The following is a 26,137-nucleotide window of genomic DNA, read 5'->3' as shown; positions in this document are numbered from 1 at the left end:
TGATGTCATTGTGAGCAGTGGTTTTCTGTTTACAGAATTTTGAAACTGAAACTTGAATTGTGGACATCTTGTATGTTAGTCAAGGACTTACTTCTCAGTTGACATGCCAGGTGTGGCACAATATGTTAAATGGACCGTAATAGTTCTAACAGCCTATGGCATCCAATTTTTCGTGGCACATTTGAATTCACGCCATATTTGGACTTGCTGGAAAAATAAACTACCACAGAAAAATATTTAAAAAAAGAAGACAGTACTTACTAGTTTCACAAGGTAGTTTCTGACCTTCCATATATCCAGATAGCAGCAGTCAGTCATTCAACACTTTGTCACAAAAGATGTTATTCTGTATGTACTAGTAGTATTATGTGTGGATTAGTTATCTTGTCTATCTCGCAAACTTATGCATTCAAACTCCAACTTTCAATTTTGTTCTTCTTACGGCCAAGAGGAGTGTGTAAAACAATTGTTATACCAAATACGTATGATTTGTGTGGAAAATCATATCTGTAAGCACTTAGATGGATGTAGATGTAGATCATCACTGGGTCTGATGATAAAATGTGCTGTTATAAAAATATTGTCTATTTGACACTATAATTTAGCTTATTTTATGTGCTCTCTTGATACCATTTGCTTTTTTCTTGAAAATAAATTACTTTTGAAGTTTGTGTCACACACAAAAGTGAGTTACAAGTAATGACACCTTCTGATTTTGTAACTGTAGTCATAGCATAGAATTATCTCCTAAACTTACTGACCTCTGGGCCATTGCTTGATTGAGTAACAAATGATCAATGACAAATGTTTTGGAAGTTTACAGGAAAATGCAGAAGCTGCAAATGTTTGAGCACTGACTGCACAATTTTCTAGGTCATAGAGCCAGCCGTTTTCTTTCATTGTTACAATATTTAGTACATGCTTTGCAAATTTAATTGATAAATGTTGCTAATTAACATTTTTAATTTTCTTGAATATGGTAACTGCATTGTTAACCACTGAAGTTTCATACCTATACTCATGCACAAGAACTATATCTTGTATCACGTTTTAATTTTATTTGTTTCTGGATTTTAGGTGACAGAATGTTCCCACCACAGACTGGTTTGAGCTACTCATCATGGATTTGTGTAGACAAATTTTCTGATCCACGCACAGATCCACACTGTGTTCGGTTGCTCACACTTGTTCGCAATGGCCGTGATCATCATCTAATTTGTTTAGCTGTAGTGCTGTCAGCAAGGGACAAGGCTGTGATTGTCTCCACTCAAGAAACTGTGATGCCTCATAGTAGTAAGTAATTGAGTTGTAATGTTTGATTATAGTTGCATATTGGGCTAGGGCTTCATGTAGTGTGGTGATTTACTAAAAAAGTTTTTTAGTATAAAAAGAAATTATGAGATCAAACAAAAAGCTAGGAATAATAATAATAATAATAATAATAATAATAATAATAATCATTTAAGACTGATTATGCCTTTCAGTGTTCAGTCTGGAGCATAGCCCCCTTATAAAATTCCTCCATGTTCCCCTATTCAGTGCTAACATTAGTGCCTCTTCTGATGTTAAACCTATTACTTCAAAATCATTCTTAACCGAATCCAGGTACCTTCTCCTTAGTCTGCCCCGACTCCTCCTACCCTCTACTGCTGAACCCATGAGTCTCTTGGGCAACCTTGCTTCTCCCATGCGTGTAGCATGACCTCACCATCTAAGCCTGTTCGTGCTGACTGCTACATCTATAGAGTTCATTCCCAGTTTTTCTTTGATTTCCTCATTGTGGACACCCTCCTGCCATTGTTCCCATCTACTAGTGCCTGCAATCATCCTAGCTACTTTCATATCCGTAACCTAAACCTTGTTGATAAGGTAACCTGAATCCACACAGCTTTCGCTCCCATACAACAAAGTTGGTCGAAAGATTGAACAGTGCACAGATAACTTAGTCTTGGTACTGACTTCCTTCTTGCAGAAGAGAGTAGATTGTAGCTGAGTGCTGACTGCATTAGCTTTGCTACACCTCGTTCCAGTTCTTTCACTATGTTGCCATCGTGTGAGAATATGCATCCTAAGTACTTGAAACAGTCCACCTGTTCTAACTTTGTTCCTCCTATTTGGCACTCAATCCGTTTATGTTTCTTTTCCACTGACATTACTTTCTTTTTGGAAATGCTAATCTTCATACCATAGTCCTTACATTTCTGATCTAGCTCTGAAATATTACTTTGCAAACTTTCAATCAAATCTGCCATCAGAACTAAGTCATCCGCATATGCAAGACTGCTTATTTTGTGTTCACATATCTTAATCTGGCCTAGCAACATATGATCCATAAATAATAGGAACAACAGTGGAGACAGGTTGCAGCCTTGTCTTACCCCTGAAACTACTCTGAACCATGAACTCAATTTACCATCAACTCTAACTGCTGCCTGACTATCCATATAAAGACCTTTAATTGCTTGCAAAAGTTTGCCTCCTATTCCATAATCTTGGAGAACAGACAATAACTTCCTCCTAGTAACCCGGTCATATGCCTTTTCTATATCTATAAAGCATAGATACAATTCCCTGCTATGAGTGGAACATGAAAGTAGCTAGGATGATTGCAGGCACTAGGAATGATGTTGTTGTCTTCAGTCCTGAGACTGGTTTGATAAGAACTTTTATTTTTTAAGTGTGGTTATGCACCACCCATCATTAATCTGCTGGTGAACGGCTGCCTTTCGTTGTTTTACATTTCCTTCTTTCTTCGAGTTTGTATGATCATAAAATTATAAGATTAATGCTCATCTTTTTCTTTTTGTAAACTTTCAAGAAATTTTATGTAATATTTTTCTATTATTATTATTATTATTATTATTATTATTACTTATACATTAAGGCTACTACATCAGAACTGTATGGATTTGAAATCCCTATGCTCAAAATTTTGGTGGTGGTGGTGGTGGTGGTGGTGGTGGTGGTGGTGTGCATTTGAGTTAGTCCTAAAGTTTTCTATTACTCTATAGATAAAATTCAGTCGGGTTATTAATGTCCATGGAAGTAAGTGGCTCTTGTTGAAACATTTTGAGCCATTTCCTTTATATCTAAATATGAATGTAGAAAGAATCAAGGCACCCTATCTTCATTCCTTCACAACCTCACTCCCATCCACTTCACGTGGTCGTCCTCAACTCAGTTTGCCTCCTACCTAGTAGTTGACCTTCTCCTCTTTGATGGCTCCATCTGCACCTCTGTCCACATTAAACCTACCAACCATACCTGCATTTTGACAGCTGTCATCCCTTTCACACCAAAAAATCCCTCCCATACATCTTGGCTTCCTGGGGACAGGGTAACTGCAGTGACAAAAACTCCCTTGCTTAGTATGCTGAGTGTCTCACCAAGGCCTTCACAGGCAGGCATTATCCCCCAGACCTAGTCTGCAAACACATCTCCCGTACCATTTCACCTCACACCCCCATCTTCCCACCACCCCCAAAAACCTGCCACAATGAAGTGTCCCATTCATCCATTCATCAAGCAGTACCACCCTGGACTGGAGCAACAGAACCACATCCTTTTTTACCAGTTTGATTACCTATCATCGTACCCTGAAATGAGGGACATCCTACCTGAGAAACTTTTCACCCCTCTTAAAATGGTGTTCCATCACCCACCCAACCTCTACAACATCCTAGTCCATTCCTATCCCATTTCCAATCCCAATCCCTTGCCACAAGGATCATATCCTTGCGGAAGACCCAGGTGTGAAACCTGCCCAATCCACCCATCCATCACTTCTTATTCCAGTCCTGTCCCAGGTTTATTCTACCCTATCAGGAGCTGGGTCACCTGTGAAAGCTGCCATGTCATTTACCAACTCTGCTGCAATCATTGCACACATTTTTTTATTGGTATGACTACCAACCGCAACAGTTTTACAGCAGTGGATACACCAGTTCCCATCAGATCACCAAAGTTACGCACTGTCGGGCATGACCAGTACTTGGATGGGTGACCATCTGGGCCGCCATGCGCTGCTGCCATTTTTCAGCGTGCACTCAGCCTCGTGGTGCCAAGTGGGGAGCTACTCGACTGAATAGTAGGGGCTCTGGTCAAAGAAAACCATCATAATGACCGAGAGTGCAGTGTGCTGATCACACGCCCCTCCTATCCTCATCCTCAGCTGAGGATGACACGGCGGTCGAATGGTCCCGATGGCCCCCTTGTGGCCGGAAGACGGAGTGCATGGCTCCAACCAGGTTGCTTTAAATCATTCTCCTGTTTCTACTTCGTTGGATCACATCTTTTTCCTTTGGGCCTTCTCCTTTTGCATTATACTTCTGGCAACTTCCCATTCCTGTCTCAAATACAGGAAGCTGTACTTAGTAATTCAACTAATGTAATCAGAGGAGATTCCTCTGATTGGAGAGAAATCACATATGGAGTTCTCCAAAACACAGTCTATGGCCTGCCATTGTTTCTCGGTTGTAATCAATCCAAGCATACATACAATGTAATTGAAACAATCAAGTTTGGCAAAATAATGTAATTGTGTAGATAAAAAGTCTGATTGTCGGGGGCTGCCAGAAATCAGTCTTTCCTTCTCATCCCGTCTGGTAAGTCTCCCCTGACCTGTAGCTCTGGGTGACTTTTCCAAAATCTATTTCTTTTTCCTAGACCTCTCTAGTCCTTTTCCTTCACCCATCTTCCTTTCCCTTCAACCCTTCTGCCTGAAGAAGGAGCCACTGGCTCTGAAAGCTTACCTGATTATAACCTCCTCCTCCTCCTCCTCCATCTTCCTCTTCTTGTGTGTGTGTGTGTGTGTGTGTGTGTGTGTGTGTGTGTGTGTGTGTGTGTGTGTGTGTGTGTGTGTGTGTGTGCAGCTGCCCCTTGATAAGTAGATTTTTTATCTATATAATTACATTTTTATACAATGTAATTATATAGATAGAAAAATCTACTCACAAAGCAGCGGCAGGAGAACACACGCATAGAAAAGAGCTTTCACTTATGCAAGCCTTCGGAGCCAGTGGCTCCTTCTTCCAGCAAAACGGTTGAAGGGGTAAAAAGAGGGGTGAAGGAAAAGGATTGGAGAGGTTTAGGAAAAGGGTAGAGTTTGAAAAAGTCACCTAAAACCCTAGGTCATGGGAGACTGACTGTACAGGATGAGAAGGAAAGCTTGCATACAGCAACAGAAGAAATGTTAAACAATGTTCTTAACAATATCATTGACTGATTTTCTGCAAATAATCTCTGAATTATAGGATAGGATAGGTGATCCAAAATATTTGTTGCTGCATTGTGCACCCCTTTTGATGCTAAAGACAACTTTAATGTGGAGTAACGAATGTCATTTTTTCTTCTGGTATTCTAATATGTACATCATTGTTTCTTTTGAACCGTAGTGGATTATTTACAACAAATATCAGGAAGGACTAAATATACAGTAAAGCAGTAGTCAGGACATCCAACTCCTTAAACAGATGTCTACAAGTTGGTTGTGGGTGAGCACCACATATTATTCTTACAGCATGGTTTTAGCAATGAAGACACTTTCTTAAAGATAAGTTAACCTAGAAAATTATTCCATATGACAACACGGGACGAAAATATGTAAAATATTTCAACTGACAGCTATGTCTCTCTCCAAGATTTGCAGTGATTCTAAGTGCAAAAGTAGTTGTATTAAGTTGTTTTAGGAGTTCCAAAATGTGTTTTTTCCAGTTTAAATGTCATAAGTATGGACACCTAAGAATTTTGAAGTTTCCGCTTTATTTATTATTTCGTCTCCATGTGGTGAGGAAATCAGTGATGTAGTGCCCATAGATATGCAGAACTGAATATGTTGTGTCTTTGTAAAACTGACATTGAGACCATTCACAAAAAACTAGTCAGTGATACTTTTAAGAAAATTGTTTACCACTTCTTCTGTTTCAGTTTGTATACTTGGACTGATTACAATGTAATATTGTGAATAGGAACCCTTGTCCGGAAATGTACTGTTCCCATTCTACCACAGTTTCTGCTGAGGGAAAGAGAAAAGTTTCAGAGTTGCTTGTCTTGGTATACAATATAGGTAGACAGTATGGCATGTTTTATATCAGATGGTCATTTGATGTCATTTAACTGTGAGACCTCTTCAGTGCCTGTGTGTTTGGGAAACAATAAACATGGTTCGGTGCATGTTTTCAAAATGCACATACATGCTCCTTGCATATGGCGAGGCTCAAAATAATGGAAGATCTGCTAGTCAGCTGTTTCACAAAAATTTTCCTGTAGAAGATCTACTGCATCACATTGAAGAGAACCCGTCAACTACTATTCGAACAAATATGCGTGCAATGGGTGTTGTTATTTACTGCATGTGGTTCCTGCACTGCTGCATCAACACATCCCGACTCCACGGCGAGTTCTGTTCACAGGTGAAAATAAATTTAATAGGGGCTGTGTTCTGAATTAGCAAAACAGCCGTGTCTGGGCAGACAAAAATCCTCATGCCAAGCATGTTCAGGGTTTTTGGCACCGTTTTGGTATTATCATGTGGGCCGGTATTCTATGTGGGCCGGTATTCTATGTGGGCCGGTATTCTATGTGGGCCGGTATTCTATGTGGGCCGGTATTCTAAGTGGGCCGGTATTCTAAGTGGGCCGGTATTCTACGTGGGCCGGTATTCTACGTGGGCCGGTATTCTGGATGCTCAAGTAATTGGGCTGTACCTCCTTCCACTCAAGCTAACTGGACCTGCATACTTGATCTGCCTACAGAATCCACTGTACATGTTCTTGTAAGCTATGCCACTGATTGTCTATCTGGAAATGTAGTTTCAGCATGATGGTGCACCACCGCACTTCTCATGTGCCGTTAGAGACATCTCAACAAACAATATGCTGAAAGAGGGATAGTTTGAGGTGGTCCATCTGTGTAGCCTCCGTAATTGCTGCATTTAACTCCGAAGGACTACTACTTGTTGCATCATATGCAAAGTTTAATTTACAAGACTCCCTCAGAGTCAGAGGAAGATCTTGCTGACACTAGTTCTGGCTGCTGTGCTAGAAATTGAAGAGACACCAGGTGGGATGGAGAGCATGTACCAGAACATGCTTTGCAGGTACAATATCTGTAACAGCGTTGGTGGTCGCCACATTGAGCTGCTGTTTTAATGCTTCAATACTGTTATTATGTACAGTGTGCTGGGTTCTTTTTCATTTTGGAGTAATGTAAACTAGTAGTGTTCAAGTGTTATTACAAATAAATGTGCTGAAGTCATAAATGAAGTTTTTTTAAGTCTCCATTTGAATTGTTACCTGACAATTGTACCGTATTACATATAATTTAGTTCCTCAAGCAGAAGTTGAAGATTTGAACATCTGAATGGAAACGACTGTAGAATGAAAATGGTAAGTTTCTGGACATAGGTTCCTCTTCAAAATATTATGTACTCAATCCCCTCTACAAGCCATAGAAGTTTGTAATGGGCGTTTCCAAACACTCTGTATTTTCTATTTTATCCATTTGTGTAAACACACATTTTTATTTTCAGATGCAGGAGAATGGGAACCAGAGCCGATGGGAGACTCGGGTGTGAGAATTTGGTGTCCAGAAATTTTGCAAGAAGGTCAATGGCACCATCTAGTGCTAATTGTCAATAGAGCTGTCCTTAAGAATTCTACATTTTCCCTGTATGTTGATGGACGCCCTGTGCATACAAGAAAGGTACTTTCTTGTGTGTAGTGCTTAAAATTATTTCAGAGTAAATTATAACATTTGTAGGTGTAAAGTTCTTAGAAACAATGGAAAATCTGGGATGGGTTAACAGTAGTGAGAATAGTACATAAAATAAGTAAAAGGCAACCACTGACCTATAGCAGACCAATGTTTGGTGCACAGGAACACATGATAGTATTGACAGTAGACTTCAAGCTCTGCACTTACTCCAGTAAAAGTGCACACACACACACACACACACACACACACACACACACACACACACGTACGCAGGCACTCAGTTTGCCACACATTTTTCCTCTATAGGTGAGTGGTTGCCTTTTCTGTATTTTACATATTTTTCCGTCTATGAATTTCCTTTATTGTTGAACTATGTGCATAGGACAGAGTGCTGCTCACCATGTGGTGGTGGTGCTGGGCAACAGAGGCACATTTAAAAATAGAATAAGCTATTGGACAAAGCCCTTCTTCAGATACAGAAAACACACACATTCATACATTCACAATTTTCAAATGCACACCTTCTGTCATCTCTGGGTACTGAGGTGAGGCAGTTTGGTACTGAGGTGAGACAGTTTACTTTTAAATGTACCTTTCTGCTCCTCACTGCCTGCTCTGTTTGGTATCACATATCAAAGTTCTTACAAAGTAATTTATAGGATGCAGTATTCTTAGTGTGTACATTCATGTACTTTATGTAGAAAGAATACCCTTGTGTATGTGTACATTTTCCTCTGCATGTACACTCTGTGTGTGATATATTGTGGTCTCCCACTACATATTCCATTAATAAAATGGAGCAAAAAAGAATTTTGCCAGTGGACTTACATATGTGACCTCATTTCTCTAACTTTATAATTGCAATTCCAAAAAGAACACATGTGAACATTAGGACCTTTGTAAGAATATTTTTTTAAAATTTCTGTGTGAACAAAAATACCTGACACCCATTTCATCTATCCCTGATTTTTTTGAATGTAAAGCTTTCTTCTACATATTCCCAGGTAAATTCCATGATATGTGGAATTCACTCCTGTAAGCTTATCTTTCTGCCCTCATTGCCTCACAACTCTTTGTCTGACTATTAAGAGGTGTGTGTAACGTAATATGAAGGTAACACAAAAGAAAAAAACAAACTTTTATTGGCCTTCAAAATAATCTCCACGCAGTAAGACAAATTTACTGCCAGTATTTGTAAATCTTCTGGATACTGTTAGCAGAGGCACCTAGAGAACTGCTGGCAGAACTGCCTATTCACACTTAGATGGCCAACCATGTCCACTTCAAATGAGAAAGTGGAAAGCAGTGTACACACAGCATGCCAGGGGTGTACAGTAGATAAATGAGACAGAGGTGTTTAGACTGAGGCAGTTTTGTGCTCGAGAGCAGACTTAGCGTGTATTACAGTTTAGATGTTAGACTGTTGAACAAATTTTCCATATATGTTGTTGTTGCGGTCTTCAGTCCAATGACTGGTTTGATGCAGTACTCCATGCTGCTCTATACTGTGAAAGCCTCCTCACCTCCAAGTAACTTCTGCAACCTACATCCTTCTGAATCTGCTTAGTGTATTCATCTCATGGTCTCCCTCTAGAATTTTTACCCTTTGCGCTTCCCTCCCATGCTAAACTGGTGATCCCTTGATGCCTCAGAATGTGTTCTACCAATCAGTCCCTTCTTCTGATCAAATTGTGCCACAAATTCCTCTTCTGCCCAGTTCTATTCAGTACCTCCCCATTAGTCATGTGATCTGTCCATGCAGATATAGTCCAAAATAGCATCTTTTGCATTACTGCATGATATGAGTTTGGTTAAATTCAAAGACAAGGACATAAATACAACAAGACTGAACAGTGAGACAGTATATTAAAATGGTACATGTTGTTGTTGTTGTTGTTGTTGTGGTCTTCAGTCCTGAGACTGGTTTGATGCAGCTCTCCATGCTACTCTATCCTGTGCAAGCTTCTTCATCTCCCAGTACCTACTGCAGCCTACATCCTTCTGAATCTGCTTAGTGTATTCATCTCTTGGTCTCCCTCTACGATTTTTACCCTCCATGCTGCCCTCCAATGCAAAATTGGTGATCCCTTGATCCTCAGAACATGTCCTACCAACCGATCCCTTCTTCTTCTCAAGTTGTGCCACAAACTTCTCTTCTCCCAAATCCTATTTAATACTTCCTCATTAGTTATGTGATCCACCCATCTAATCTTCAGCATTCTTCTGTAGCTCCACATTTCGAAAGCTTCTATTCTCTTCTTGTCCAAACTATTTATTGTCCATGTTTCACTTCCATACATGGCTACACTCCATACAAATACTTTCAGAAATGACTTCCCGACACTTAAATCTATACTCGATGTTAACAAATTTCTCTTCTTCAGAAACACTTTCCTTGCCGTTGCCAGTCTACATTTTATATCCTCTCTACTTCGACCATCATCAGTTATTTTGCTCCCCAAATAACAAAACTCCTTTACTACTTTGTCTCATTTCCTAATCTAATTCCCTCAGCATCACTCGACTTAATTCGACTACATTCCATTATCCTCGTTTTGCTTTTGTTGACGTTCATCTTATACCCTCCTTTCAAGGCACTGTCCATTCCGTTCAACTGCTCTTCCAAGTCCTTTGCTGTCTTTGACAGAATTACGATTTAATTGGCAAACCTTAAAGTTTTTATTTCTTCTCCATGGATTTTAATACCTACTCCGAATTTTTCTTTTGTTTCCTTCACTGCTTGCTCAATATACAGATTGAATAACATCGGGGAGAGACTACAACCCTGTCTCACTCCCTTCCCACCCACTGCTTCCCTTTCATGTCCCTCGACTCTTATAACTGCCATCTGGTTTCTGTACAAATTGTAAATAGTCTTTCGCTCCCTGTATTTTACCCCTGCCACCTTTAGAATTTGAAAGAGAGTATTCCAGTCAACATTGTGAAAAGCTTTCTCTGAGTCTACAAATGCTTGAAACGTAGGTGTGTCCTTCCTTAATCTAGCTTCTAAGATAAGTCGTAGGGTCAGTATTGCCTCATGTGTTCCAACATTTCTACAGAATCCAAACTGATCTTCCCCAAGGTTGGCTGCTACTAGTTTTTCCATTTGTCTGTAAAGAATTCGTGTTAGTATTTTGCAGCTGTGACTTACTAAACTGATAGTTCAGTAATTTTCACATCTGTCAACACCTGTTTTCTTTGGGATTGGAATTATTTTATTCTTCTTGAATTCTGAGGGTATTTCGCCTGTCTCATACATCTTGCTCACCAGATGGTAGAGTTTTGTCAGGACTGGCTCTCCCGAGGCCGTTAGTAGTTCTAATGGAATGTTGTCTATTCCAGGGGCCTTGTTTCGACTCAGGTCTTTCAGTGCTCTGTCAAACTCTTCACGCAGTATCGTATCTCCCATTTCATCTTCACCTACATCCTCTTCCATTTCCATAATATTGTCCTCAAGAACATCGCCCTTGTATAGACCCTGTATGTACTCCTTCCACCTTTCTGCTTTCCCTTCTTTGCTTAGAACTGGGTTTTCATCTGAGCTCTTGATGTTCGTACAAGTGGTTCTCTTATCTCCAAAGGTCTCTTTAATTTTCCTGTAGGCAGCATCTATCTTACCCCTAGTGAGATAAGCCTCTACATCCTTACATTTGTCCTCTAGCCATCCCTGCTTAGCCATTTTACTCTTCCTGTTGATCTCATTTTTTAGACGTTTGTATTCCTTTTTGTCTGCTTCATTTACTGCATTTTTATATTTTCTCCTATCATCATTTAAATTTGATATTTCTTCTGTTACCCAAGGATTTCTACTAGCCCTCATCTTTTTACCTACTTGATCCTCTGCTGCCTTCACTACTTCATCCCTCAAAGCTACCCATTCTTCTTCTACTGTATTTCTTTCCACCATTCCTGTCAATTGTTCCCTTATGCTCTCCCTGAAACTCTGTACTACCTCTGGTTCTTTCAGTTTATCCAGGTCCCATCTCCTTAATTTCCCACCTTTTTGTTGTTTCTTCAGTTTTAATCTACAGGTCATAACCAACAGATTGTGCTCAGAGTCCACATCTGCCCCTGGAAATGTCTTACAATTTAAAACCTGGTTCCTAAATCTCTGTCTTACCATTATATAATCTATCTGATACCTTTTAGTATCTCCAGGCTTCTTCTTTTATGATTCTTGAACCAAGTGTTAGCTATGATTAAGTTGTGCTCTGTGCAAAATTCTACCAGGCGGCTTCCTCTTTCATTTCTTTTCCCCAATCCATATTCACCTACTACGTTTCCTTCTCTGCCTTTTACTACTACCGAATTCCAGTCACCCATCCTATTAAATTATCATCACCCTTCACTATCTGAATAATTTCTTTTATTTCATCATACATTTCTTCAATTTCTTCGTCATCTGCAGAGCTAGTTGGCATATAAACTTGTACTACTGTAGTAGGTGTGGGCTTCGTATCTATCTTGGCCACAATAATGAGTTCACTATGCTGTTTGTAGTAGCTTACCCGCATTTCTATTTTCGTATTCATTGTTGAACCTACTCCTGCATTACCCCTATTTGATTTTGTGTTTATAACCCTGTAGTCACGTGACCAGAAGTCTTGTTCCTCCTGCCACCGAACTTCACTGATTCCCACAATATCTAACTTTAACTTATCCATTTCCCTTTTTAAATTTTCTAGCCTACCTGGCCGATTAAGTGATCTGACATTCCACGCTCCGATCCGTAGAATGCCAGTTTTCTTTCTCCTGATAACGACATCCTCTTGAGTAGTCCCCGCCCTGAGATCCAAATGGGGGACTATTTTACCTCCGGAATATGGTACATATGGAACTAGTTGTTGCCAGCTTATGGAGCACTCGAAAGCAGAATACATAACTTGATCGGGCTAATCCCTACTAAGATGATGCTTGGCATTTTCTTCTGCTGACCTCTTCATATGTGCTCTGCTGAAGAATGAAACTATTTGACAGATGAGCTACAGTAACAAATGCTTTAGCACCTTAGCTATGTACGTATCTGATGCTCAACACCTCTTGCATCTGGAGTTCTTGCTGATTACTTTTAATATTTTTCCAGAATAACAGAGTAAATGTACCATTTTGATGCTGTGGTATTCGGTTGTTCTCTTTAATAATGCTCCTCGTCTCTGACTGTTCTTATAGCGAACTCGTGTTTCACCATTCAGTCATTTTGATTTGTTATGTTGTGTATATGCTGTAATAGTTTTTACGTAGTGGGTTATTTAATGAAATTTTTTAGCCAAGACATTATGCATTACACCCTTAAAAGCAGTGTACAATGGACAAATATATATACCAGAGGCAGTTACAAAATTCGTAACAATTTACAGTTGGTGTACTCTGAAACACGAGCTTTAAATAGGCTTTCAGTTCTATGAGAACAGGGAGAAATTGCAGAGATGCAAGAGATTTGCCATATCACATAGTATGTGTATTGATTGGAGGTGCATAATAAAAGAGAATGAGTATGGGTTATATGATGCTACATTGTGAAAAAATTCTAAGAAACCGTTACCTTTCATGGGATGGGCACCAGCAGTGTTAACTGCTGTACAATTAATAGTGCAGAAAAATATATGTACCCTATTTATAAATTTTTGCATCACTCTGTGAATGTCATCCAAGGAAATAATCAAATCAATGCAGTAATAGTCCTCATAGGAATATTGCATCAACATTTGGAGAAATTAAGATTCTCTTTCGTGTAGTGTTATGCCAAAAAATATTCGTGACAAGACCACAGTTCAGAACAGATGTTAAGCACCAGACAACAATAATCTCAGAGAATAGATGTTCTTAGAATTAAAGCTTGTAGTTAAAAGTTTAACAGAAATTAGCATTTTTTGAATTTAGTGGAATCTTTGTTAAATCACTTGTGCCAAGTTTAAATGTGCTTCAGCAGATGGGCTGTAATGGGCACTCTGCTGGAAAAGTACATACATTTGCTTAAATAACAGGTACTAAATACTTTGTAGGATATTTTAGAAACTCTGCACTACCAGCAACTCAGGTTCAGAACAACGTTTTTGTGTGATAGATCTCAAAATGGCTCAGTGGTAAACTGCCCCTTATCAGTTCTTTCATCTTTGGCAGTATTCGTTGATCAGAAAAAGCCTGCCTGCAACTGGGTTGGTTAATCAGTTCAAAGGTCAGCAAGTGACGGCGTACCACCTCTAACATTGCCATGCCCATAAAGCACTATGGTGTTCAACACAGTCTTTTGATTGATGACTGCTTTACATGGGGTCTTGAAAGGTGTGGAGGGACACAGCATTTTTTCATTAGAAATCAGTCACATCATTTCCTCTACTGTAGGACAATGGGCAATGTCATCATATTTTCAGTTTCCCAGATATTCATTGGAAATTAAGCCCAGTCTTGTTCTTGAAGCTTCAGTGATTGTAACAATTATAAGTAATATAGGAGTTCTTACACCTTTTGAAACTGTAGTAAAGTATTATTTGGACCAGATTTGTTTCTCTTTTATTTTTTTGCAGTCACCACAGAAGATGCTTTAAATAAACAGCAAAATCCGTCTGGTCCATATAATACTTTATTACAGCCATAAAAGACAGAATAATCCCATATTACTTGTAAAACTGCGTCTGTGAAAGAGAGGCCTCTACCACAAATAAATGAACAAAATAGTTACACTTATATCACTATTTTCATCACTAGAATTGTGGTCTTTCTTGTAAACTTTCACTGAAGTCACTTCACAAATTGGAGTGGAAAGCCATGTGCTTCTTTACACTGAAGTATGTGGAAGAAACATCTGTGGCCATATGACTCGCCTGCACCAAGCACTCTAACTTTCCAAGCTGTGATGCTAGAGGGACACACATGTCAGAATGCCACATGCTTGTTGTAGTATCTGCTGAAGCATGTGGGAGAATTGTACTTGTCAAATGATGTCAACTGGCTAAGTTTATGCAACTCACTTTTCTTCAGATAAAATCACAACTTGTCATATAATCTCAGACTGTGTATGTATAAATACTTCATAGTTTCAGCACATTTCTGCAGTGTACAAGTGTTTGATTTATAGATGAGACATTACACCATTATGCTCTTTTCTGACCATGAAAGAGATGATGTTGATGTAATGTTTTTCTTCAGCAAATTGCATTTTATAGCTAACAAATTTCCTATAATGTGTCACCTCTATTGTGCATTGGTTATTAATAATAGAGACTGAGATCCCTCTCTCTCTTTTTCTGTCTAGCTACACTACATCTCGCAGAACCCAGGAGGCGGTGCAGCAAATCTGACTGTGGCATCATCAGTGTACGGGTACATAGGCACACCGCCAGTCTGGCGTCGCAACTCGCGACTTGTTTGGAAACAAGGACCTTGCCACTTGCTAGAAGAGGTTCTGAGCCCACAGACTGTCTCTCTTTTGCATCAACTAGGGCCACACTATATGGGCAGTTTACAAGCACCAGAACTTAATGGTATATTGCATTTTAATTACTATGGATATTTGAACCACTTGTACTTTATTTTTGTTTGTGTATTTAAAAGAGAATTTTTGTATTGCAAAAAATCAGTGACGAAGAATGTGCAAATGTAAAACCTAGCTCAGGATGTATGCAACAAAACAAATTAACATTCTCTGTACAGATAAAGTTAAAAGAAATTAGGAGATCTAAGGCTTGTGCGTGAATTAACTCATTCTGGTCAGTGCCCGTAGAAACTACATTGTGTTGTGATTTCCCTAAAAGTTGGCATTCGAAGAGTGTCTCAGTGCTGTTTTCTTGACTGTTACTTCATGATGCATTGTTTCCAAGGGGTGATGACTGGAACTCAGTTGTTCACTCATTTAGTACTTTGGAGAGCCACAAAATGGATGTCCCTACTTCCACAAAGCGCTGTGTAACTTTGAAAACATATTACAGGTCTAATCAGTTCTCACATATTCATTGGTGTACCTCATTTCCATAGTTGTCTTGCATGCAAAAGTTTGTTGTTAAATGGGGAACAGTTTGACTGATGAAGAAAATGGTAATCTGCTTGAATTCTTGATTTTATGAGCAGGACACACAAGGAAGTGGAAAAAGTTTGTCACCTGGAGGCTGCAGCAGTCACTATGGGCTGAGTGGAATGTGTTAAATTAATTAATTCGTTACACAAAATGATAGTGTTAGACTAAGCGAGCTATTTGAGAAAACCTAGCCTACTGAATTTTGAAGGTGCAAAAATAAAAGAAAGTATGTGGTGACTGAAACAGTTCAGGACACTGTGATGTGAACATATGGCTAACCAAGTGGTTGTTGGCTCTCAGTTGAAATATCAGGCAGTCAAGAACATACTTTTGCATTTTCAAAATTTTTTTGATGTGTCAGATTATTTTGAAAGCTTCAACTACTCACATATCTGTAATAGTATAATAATAGTAATTAACATTTGTGTTGTGATCCTATAATTTATCAGGTCTCGGTAAGGTTTAAGAAAGGGGTGATAACATTTGAGGCCATTGATTTCGCTGTTCTGGATATGTACTGCCATTTATGTGACTGTTGTAATGATAAATCATCCTAAAGTTGCTTGCAGACTTCGAGCTGAGTCATTCTGTGATGCTGTAGTATGACTCTTCATCTGAATGGAGGTTATTCTTTTATCTTATGTATTATACTGCTCCATATTTCTAATATACCAGACTGTATTTTGACTATTTATGCATGAAATAGTCTCTTAGAGTCAGCCTTTATAAATCAGCTGAAGTGGTCATCAAAGGAAAATCAATCTGAATCATTGACTAAAGACAAAATGAGGAACAGTTCTCTTGAAAATTGTTGGTATGCTCTGATGTTTCTAGCAATATCTGTCACATACAGGAGCAGCATGTTGTTAAAAGAAGTGTAGGATATTTTGCACAGATGGTTTTCTTATCACAAAGTAATTCTGATGGAAAACAGTGTGACACCTGGCCTAAAGACTTTGGTTAATTATTTGAGCTAAATGTGTGATGGGGGTACAATTATACTTAATCACTACTTATAATATAATGTAGCTGGGCAGATAAAAAAAAAATCTACTCACCAAACAGCGGCAGGGGAACACACACACAAAAGGATTTAACTTTCACAGGTTTTCGGAGCCAGTGGCTCCTTCTTCTAGTGGAAGAGTTGAAGGGGAAGGGGTGAAGGAAAAGGACTGGAGAGGTTTAGGGAAAGAACAACAGCTTAGAAAAGTCACCCAGCACCTCACGTCAGGGGAAACTTACTCCCCTTTATTTCTTCCCCCGGAAGAAGGAGCCACTGGCTCTGAAAGCTTGTGAAAGTTAAATCCTTTTGTGTCTGTGCTCCCCTGCCACTGCTTGTTGAGTAGATTTTTTTTTTATCTGTCCATTTACATTATATTATCAATAATTATTTTCTTTGTTAGTACTACTAAGGATTGTGTGGCACCAACTTCTCAAGTGTTCTAATGGGAGTTCTCTCTGTCATCTTTAAAGAAGTGGCAGAACAGCCAAGTAGAAAAATGAGAGTGTAGCACTATATGTACTTCATTTCATACAAGCTGGAGGGGGAAAATGTTAGTCTTAAAGATGCAAAAATACTGTGGAGTGGTCAGTCTCAAAAAGATAAACCTATCAGTTTTTGCAAAATATTTGTTGAAATATTTAGAACCTATCACATATTCCACTTAGTGTTAAACTGGAAAAGGAGTAACAGGATGCTTGGTAAAGCAAAAGATAAATGAAGGCAGGAAGAAAGAAAAAAATTGGAATGAGGAGGGAAGGTAGGTGAATGAGAAAATTAATTAAATAAATAAAATACATGTGTCAAGTTAATAAAAAGTACATATAACAAAGGCAGCACAGTTAGAGAGACAGGGGGGAAGAGAGAGAGAGAGAGAGAGAGAGAGAGAGAGAGAGAGAGAGAGAGAGAGAGGGGGGGGGGGGGAGGGGGCGGGGGGGGGGGGAGAAGGTTGATATTCATGGGGGAGGACATTAGTGTGAATTAAAATCAAATTGATGACGGGAACCAAATGTGTGTTGGGGAGTGAATTCCCATTTCCACAAGTTTGAAGAAATAATGTTGAGTGAGGGAAGCATAATGGCATGAGCCGTAAAATAAGAATTCGTGACTGCTGTTAAGTTTGATAACTTATTCAGCAATACATTGTTCTGTGTTGTTTTTGTAGGCAATTTTCTTGTGGCCATTCATTCTCAATAATATCTAAGTACCAGTAAAATCAATATAAAAAGCTAGGTCAGACATGCACGGTAACCGACAGATAACATGTGTACACTAACAAGTGTCCATTCTTTTAGTTACAGTTTTCGTAACAATAGTGAAACTATGATTTATGTTCTTTCCTGTTTTCTCAGAACAGATTTACAATGGGTTCAGTCACACAGGTAAGGAGGCATGATTTAAGTGTGTTCCCGGGGGTGGAAAGTATATTATGTAGGTCAGGTGAATGACAAGGTGGTTATCCTTGTCTTCGGCAACTATACCTCTTTCTGCTGTTTCTTATGTAACTCTTGCCTTTAATCTTGATTAAGGGATTTCAGTAATTTTGAAAGTTGGAAATTCACGTTAGTTTTCAAGTGCCTGTGTGCACGATTAGTTTATACTAATTCTTCACATGCAATAATATATCTTTTAGTTTATAGATCTAATATTAGGTTAATGTAATGTGGAAACACTTGTGCACCGCTACAATTAGTCAACACCTTTCTTTTGCATGCCTCCTGTACAATTGTGGTACATGGTACTGGGAAATTATATAATAATGATTATAAATGAAAATGTGTTTTTATCTTTTTCATGAACATTATGAAGCAATGCCTTAACTGCTATTCGTTTTAGACTACTAGGTGGTGGGTTAATGTATTCTTAAAAGAGAAAATTGATAGATAAAATAATATTTTGTCAGTTGTAGTAGTTTTTGTGTTTTACAGTGGTCTTCCCTTTTGTTAGGGATTGAACCACTACCATCCTTAATCGCAGAGGAGAAAGTAATATTTGGATTAAATGCAAAAGCTGTGTCACAGCTTACATTGGCAAAGATCAGAAAAGTATACAGTAGAGCTGACAATAAAGCAATTGCCAAGCAGGTATGTATGGCTTTTTTCCCCTTCTTTTTCGAGTAGAGGTGCGTTAGTATTGCATGTGTGTATTGAATGTTAAATGTGTAGTATGCATTATCAAAGTGGTTGTGCCAGTTATGAATCTTAAGTCTAGGGTATTGTGTTGTCAGAAATATATTGTGTTCTTGTAGTGTATTTCGTAATCTTTAATGTTTATTGAAGATGTGCAGAATGAACCAGGGCTTAAAGATGTCAGTGAAGGGAATTTCGCTTGACATAATGAAGTTGTAGCCTGAAAATGTTTGGAGATTATTGCCTTACATTAAAAACTTGTTAAAGTTTTGACATAAATCTGCAAAATGTGTTTCAGCTTGGTATGTCATCTCATGAAAATGCTACACCAATTAGGATACTGCATAACTCTGCCGGTCATTTGAGTGGCCCTGCACGCTCTCTTGGAGGTGTTGTTATCGGGTACTTGGGAGTACGTGTCTTCTCCCCAAGACCAGTTACCAAAATGGTGGACAATGTTGGAGGCTGTTCTGTTCTACTAGGTATGAAACTGTAGGCATATGTTAAGTCATTTGCCGCAAAGAAGAGGTAGAATGACATTAAAACAGTATTAGTGTTTCAGTGTTTTCTCACATGTCTGTGTCAGACTGTATGAGCTAATTAAGCTTGTTTTCTCGGTACAGGGTTAATCGCTATGGCTCAAGATGTGGAAAGTTTGTACGCTGCAGTCAAGGCACTTGTGTGTGTCGTTCGCAGCAACAGATCAGCACAGTTAGAAATGGACCGTCGCCGTGGATACCAGACATTAGCTATGCTGTTGCGCAAGAAGCGCCCTCTTCTGAATAGCCACATACTACATTTAACTTTCAGCCTTGTTGGAACAGTTGACAGTGGCCGTGAAAGTTCTACTATTCCAAACACAACTGCATTCCATGATCTCCTCTGTGATGTGGAGGTACAGATATTGCCTTGTTGGTAGCTTTATTAGGCAGGATAATTTTATATGCAAATTTAAAATGCAGATTTTTTGGCTCATAATTTTTGTTTTTGTTGAATACAGTGAAAAGCAAGTGCAGTTGTGAATCTCCATTTCATCTTCTTTATAATGTGTGACATATCCTCTCCATTTACATGTTTTAAAATATTTCTGAAAAAAGAGCTAAAAAACTACATTCACTTTATTGGACCATTATATCAGCACAAGCACATTAACAATTGAAATTATTCTTTCCCTTAATGATGTGCAGACAAATGATGGAAGAAAGGTGAAAATATAATGAAAATGTGTAAATTTTTTTTTTCACTCACCTTCAGCATTTGGGGTCAGGAGGGTTAGTTGTTAGCCAGGCAGAGCTTACTGAGTTGTGCGCTGTGAACATATGTTCTACAGACTAATATTTCATTGATTCCCTCAACTAAACAATATCACTAGCTACTTATAAATATGTGTTACGAGAAAAACTGACTTGAGGGGAGGGGGGTCTGTTTTATTGTAATAAGTACTAAATATATATTTAAAGCCACATGCTACATCTTGCTTTCAGTATCTTCAGGACAGTTCAGATTACTCTCAGCACTCGTACCATCCCAAAAGCAATAGCCCATTTTTTTCTGTAGTTGTGTTTGCATGAACTTCTAAATGACTTTTCCTTCTTCCAAAACACCATTTTCAGAAACGAGTCATTAGTAACACTAGGTAAAATTTTTAATGTCATTGGCTGATGATCAGCTTGTTATGATGCGTATGCATTGGAATGTTTACTTCGTGATAGAACTGTGGGCCAATACTTAACCTTGAGGAAGTGCAAGTGTATAGTACTGCTTATAGAAACAAAAAGATAAACTTCCTAGTTAGAAAAACTAATAGCTCCTTCCTGAGGAAGGGGAGAGGAATAGGTTTGTGAAGATTCAAAGGAATGTCAGCTCACTCGGAGCTCAGGATAAGAGGTACGCATGTGTAACAATATTATGAAAAGGAAAGTTGCCACTCACCATATAGAGGAGATGCTGAGTCGCAGATAGACACAACAAAAAGACTGTCATAAATAAAGCTATAGGCTTGTGAGGTCTTCATCAAAAATAGATCACACACACACACACGAACACACACACACACACACACACACACACACACACACACACACGAGACTGCATTCTCAGGCAACTGTAGCCATACTGCGAGCAGCAGCACCAGTGCATGGTGGGAGTGGTGACTTGTTGGGTGTATGGAGGAGGCTGGGGCAGGGAGGGGGAGGGATAGTAGGGTGGGGGTGAAAGACAGAGCAGTGGAGCTGGGGAGCACCAGGGACGAGGTGAAGAGAGGGTAGGGCAGCTATGTGCAGTTGGGAGGTTAGACGGAGGGCAGTGGAGAGATGGGGAGGGAATGGAGGCAGAAAAGGAGAGAAGTAGAAAGACTGGGTGTGATGGTGGAATGAGAGCTGTATAATGCTGGAATGGGAAGAGAGAGGCTGGATGAGTGAGGACAATGAGTAACGAAGGTTTCAGGAATGTAGAATATTGCAGGGAAGTTCCCACCTGCGCATTTCAGAAAAGCTGGTGTTGGTGGAAAGGATCAATATGGCACAGGCTGTGAAGCAGTAATTGAAATGAAAGATGTCATGTTTGGCAGCGTGCTCAGCAACTGGATGGTCCACTTGTTTCTTGGCCACAGTTTGTCAGTGGCCATTTATATGGACAGACAGCCTGTTGGTTGCCATGCCCACATAGAATGCAGCACAGTGGTTGCAGCATATCTTGTAGATCACATGACTGGTTTCACAGGTAGCCCTGCCTTTGACAGGAAAGGTGATGTTTCTGACTGGACTGGAGTGGGTGGTGGTGGGAGGATGTATGAGACAGGTCTTGCATCTAGGTCTATTACAGAGGTATGAGCCATGAGGTAGGGAGTTGGGAGCAGGGATTGTGTAGGGAAGGACGAGTATATAGTGTAGGTTTGGTGGGTGGCAGAATACCACTGCAGGAGCGGTGGGGAGGATAAGTGGGCAGGACATTTCTCATTTCAGGGCACGTCAAGAGGTAGTCGAAACCCTGGTAGAGAATGTGATGCAGTTGCTCCAGTTCTGTGCGGTAATGAGTTATGGGGGGAATGCTCCTCTGTGACCAGATGGTGGGCCTTTGGGAGGTGGTGGGAGACTGGAACAATAAGGCACCGGAGATTTGTTTTTGTACAAGCTTGGTTACTTTTCTCCTTCTCCGCTAGCCCCCTCCCCACCTCATGCCTGTCCTCTGTCAAACCTCCAGCACTCCCCTTCTCCCTCCCCACCATAGCCACCTCCTTAACCCCACCCAGTCGCCACTCCCATCATACACTGCTGCTGCTGCTGCTGCTGCTTGCAGTGTGGCTAGGGTTGCCTGAAGCTTATATTACGACAGTCTTTTTGTCGTGCCTATCTGTGACTCAACATCTCCCCAACTTTCCTTTTCATAATATTGTTACATTCCAACAGGAACAGACCTGTAGTGAAGATGAAGTCAGGCAAAAGTCCTGGTGTGTGAACTTGTCAGGTTGATGTGCAGTTTTTTTATCCTTGTTTGGAAGGTAGTTGTGATTCCAGCAATGTGTTTTAGGTTTGGCATGAAGCACCAGGTGAACTCCAGCGTTCTCTGTTTGAGCACCTCCTGGAGCTAGTCTCGGAGTCTAGTGAGAAGCGTGCCAATTTGCGTACAGTGAGAGACCTTGGCCTAGTGCCCCGCCTGCTGTTAGTCCTGCCTTCTGTGTCGTGTGCTCCCACACGACAGGTCTTGTTACAACTGCTCGGCACCCTTCTGGCAGGAACTCCGAGGCATTCTGACCTTCTAGGGTCAGTGGTAATATATTACTACTAATTTTGTTACTAAAATATTGAGGTAATTCCAGTGTTCTAGCGATAACAGTAGCTCATAGCGTATGATTACAATAAAAAGTGACATTTTCATGGCATTACTTGCTCATTGCCATAAATTTGAAATGCTTGCATAGTTGGTAAAATAGGCTGGAATTAGCTTTTATTGTTATCAGTATTATGAACTTCAAATTTTTGCAGTATTGTTGTGTTTGCGGATAAATAAAATTTTATTTATTATAAAGTAAATATTTGCTGCATAGTTCATAAACTTTTTAAAATTGCAACTGTGCTCTGAACATTAAGGAATGTCAATGTAATTCAAAGCAGTTCATCCATAGCACGACAGAGGTAAAATGCAGATTCCACTGTCTTCCAGGACTTAGATGGTAGGTTGTATACTGAATGATTCTCTCACTTGGTAGCTGAATCAATGCTGTTACAAAACTTCCTCACAGGTTGAAAATACTGCTTCAGTTGTAAATTACTTTCTTTTCACACGACTGGTTTCGGACTGTTACAAGCCCATCCTCAGGTGTCGTAGCTGTGCTGCGGTCCCCAAGCACCGCGTTTACCAGGCGCGGTGTGCTGCGTATGCTGTTCTGCGCTCATAGCCAGCACACTTCGCCCGGTACACACGGCACTTGGGAACCACAGCACAGCTACGACACCTGAGGATGGGCTTATGACAGTCCGAAACTGGTCATGTGAAAATAACGTAATTTACAACTGAAGCGGTATTTTCAACCTCTGCTATAATGCTCAGTTGCAGATGTTCTTCCAACAGGATTGTTTGTAACAAAACTTCCTGATAAAATGAGGTAATTGGATGGATAAAAAAATCTACTCACCAAACAGTGGTAGAAAACACGTGTAAGAGATTCTAATTAGGTAATCTTTCTGAGCCAGTGTCTCCTTCAGGCAGAAGGGTTGAAGGGGATGGAAGAGGGGTGAAGGAAAAGGACTGGAGTGGTCTAGGAAAAGGGGTAGATTTCAGGGAAGTCACCCAGAGCCAGGATCAGGGAAGGCTTACCGGACATGTTGAGGGGGGAAGCCTTCCTGATAGATTCAAACTGTGCACACCAAATTCAAAACTGGATAATTCATACCTTTCACGGGCAACATTTTTACCTGTGGAATTATAAAATTATGCCCCACAGCCTGAATAAAAGCTCCATTTTTTAAGTGCCTTTTTTCCTGTTTGTCAAGCTGCCCCTCTCCTGATATCTTTGCTACTCTAGCATCTCAGAGAGAACAGACATGGTAGAGAAAAGATTATCAACATTGTACGTACCATTCCAGAATGAATCTTTCAGTCTGCCATGACTGTGTTTTTTACAAAACTTTTTGATCGTATGCCAGACCAAAACTCAAACCTGGACCTTTACCTTTTATGAGAATGCTATTATTCATTGAATTATTTTGGCATGAGTTGTTGCATGACTCAAGGTCTGCAAATACTCTTCCCTATTTTCACCATCCTTTTGTCTCCCAATCAGGGTGTGAACAGTTATATTGTGAGATATGGTTAGTTTAATTTAAGTGTGTCTACATTTCTTGAGTTCACCATATGGCAGTATTTCCACTGCGTATAGCTGTAACTACATTCCATTGTCCTATGTAGCCTTCTTATCAGTAGATACATTTTAAGTATGTGTTTGTCTGTCTAGTATTTATACGAAAAAAATACTCACTCAAAATCTAATAATATCAGATTGTCAGTCCAGACAGTTCATTTAGCCATATTAGGTGCACATGGGCACAGCTATAGCTCAGAATGGTAAAGAACATCTCACCATAAATAAAACCACAAGTTGCAGCTGCTTTGTGCATTTTAAAATAAATTAAAAAATGGTTTAGGATTAAGGATATTAATTAATTCAATTGTTTAAAAGAAGAAATACTGCGTACAGTATGGATTTAATATTTTCCATAGGTTTGGCCAATTTGTAGCAGCAACACTTCCCACTTCACCTACAGCAGATGAAAAGAAGATAACGTTGCAAGAAGGTCAGAATAGGCAACAGCCTACCATTACTGGAGATGAACTGAGTCTCATAGCAGTAGTACCCATATATGGAGATGAAGAATCTGACATGATTACAGGAATAGTGTTACGTAATCGATGTTTACAATTGCTCCACTCTCTCCTGTTCACACCACGGAGTGCTGTTAGTACAACGTGAGTATGATCATCTTTTATAAAATATATGTCGTAGAGAGGTAGAGAAATTTAGCATTTTTAGTTACAGTAATAAAGACATGCATTTTGGATTGTTCACATAGAGCCACCTCTGGCTGTGGTGCTGTTTATTGCTGCTGCTGCTGCTGCTACTACTACTACTACTACTACTACTAGTAGTAGTAGTAGTAGTAGTAATTTAGATTTTTAAATTTGTCATCTGAGCAGTTTCTTAAGGACACACTGTGTTTCGAAGTAAAAGTGTTGTTTAAAGACAAAGAGAAACTATCTACTGATTATCTGCAGCAATTGTGATCTAGCTAAGAGAAGCAAGTGATGATATTGTACTGAAATCATGTGGAAGTAATGATTGTCTACTTTGTGAAAGATGTATGTAGAGAGGGCTTTTAATGGTCTGTTACACTTGCCTGATGCTCCACTGGCAAGAAACTCACAAAACTACAGAAATTCAGGGTGAAAATAAACATTAATGATCTACGTGACAGAAGAAGTATTTTCACTTACCAGCCACAGCTGGATCACTAACACTGTTAAATTATGTCTTTTGGTATTTTCATCACTTGCTTTGTCAGATTAAAATTGGCAAACTGGAAAGAGCGCATACATAGATGCTGTGGGGAGGAGAAGTTGCTTCAGTCTCTGGAATGGGCAAGAGGTTAGGTACAGTGAACAATTAGAAAATAAAAATATTTCACTCCAGCCAGGTTTTTGAGGGATTATTCTGAAAACAGAGCCTCAGCTGTGACTATAAAGACATGGAAATTGGGGAAGTAAATGCAGCTCTTCAGTGGTTTTTAAGAATGGAGATACATAGGTTGTGGAACACTAGGGGGAAATTGCTGCACATCAAGCTGAATTAGATAAGGCTAGGAAAAATCTGGACAGGTTAAGGAGGGACAAAGGTAAAAAAGGGTAGAGAATGACAACAAGCTTAGAACTTCATCTGACAGCTTTTTGGTGAATATGAAAAATAAGTTTTACCTGTTGCTTCAATAAGCAACTGAAGGCCCTACGGCAGAAGTAAGTGTGGACAGTCACAAGTAACTTTCAGTGATAAATTGAACAGTAAGAATTTAGGGAAGCCAGCAAAGAGAAAGAAAATTTCATTGTTTAGTAGTTCTCATGCTTGAGGTGTTGGCTAATTTTTGCAGCATGTACTAGTGCTGGTCTGGGTCACATAACAGAAGATTTTGGATCCCTTTGCAAAGGCTTCATCAGGGAAAACACTGTGGTCGGGCCAGGCAAAAGTATTGGCAGATATGTTGGTTGCTATGTAGAGTGTGAATCAGTTTAGATTGC

The 26,137-nt window shown here is 39.6% G+C and overlaps 1 protein-coding gene across 1 annotated transcript in view; it reads left to right on the top strand.

The window, feature by feature from the left end:
• LOC126281874 (WD repeat and FYVE domain-containing protein 3) overlaps positions 1–26,137 on the top strand; it is a 289,780-nt gene that overhangs the window by 122,811 nt on the left and 140,832 nt on the right. Inside the window, exons 19-26 of the mRNA XM_049981155.1 lie at positions 1,078–1,293; positions 7,529–7,701; positions 14,966–15,194; positions 18,672–18,808; positions 19,152–19,335; positions 19,477–19,748; positions 22,382–22,614; positions 24,572–24,817. Coding sequence (XP_049837112.1) covers positions 1,078–1,293; positions 7,529–7,701; positions 14,966–15,194; positions 18,672–18,808; positions 19,152–19,335; positions 19,477–19,748; positions 22,382–22,614; positions 24,572–24,817 — 1,690 coding nt within the window. The remainder of the gene's footprint in view (positions 1–1,077; positions 1,294–7,528; positions 7,702–14,965; positions 15,195–18,671; positions 18,809–19,151; positions 19,336–19,476; positions 19,749–22,381; positions 22,615–24,571; positions 24,818–26,137) is intronic.

The sequence above is a fragment of the Schistocerca gregaria genome, chromosome 1 (genome assembly GCF_023897955.1).
Source record: "Schistocerca gregaria isolate iqSchGreg1 chromosome 1, iqSchGreg1.2, whole genome shotgun sequence".
Classification (NCBI taxonomy): domain Eukaryota; kingdom Metazoa; phylum Arthropoda; class Insecta; order Orthoptera; family Acrididae; genus Schistocerca; species Schistocerca gregaria.
Note: the sequence above shows the minus strand (reverse complement) of the source record. Positions and strands in the feature narration are given on the sequence as shown.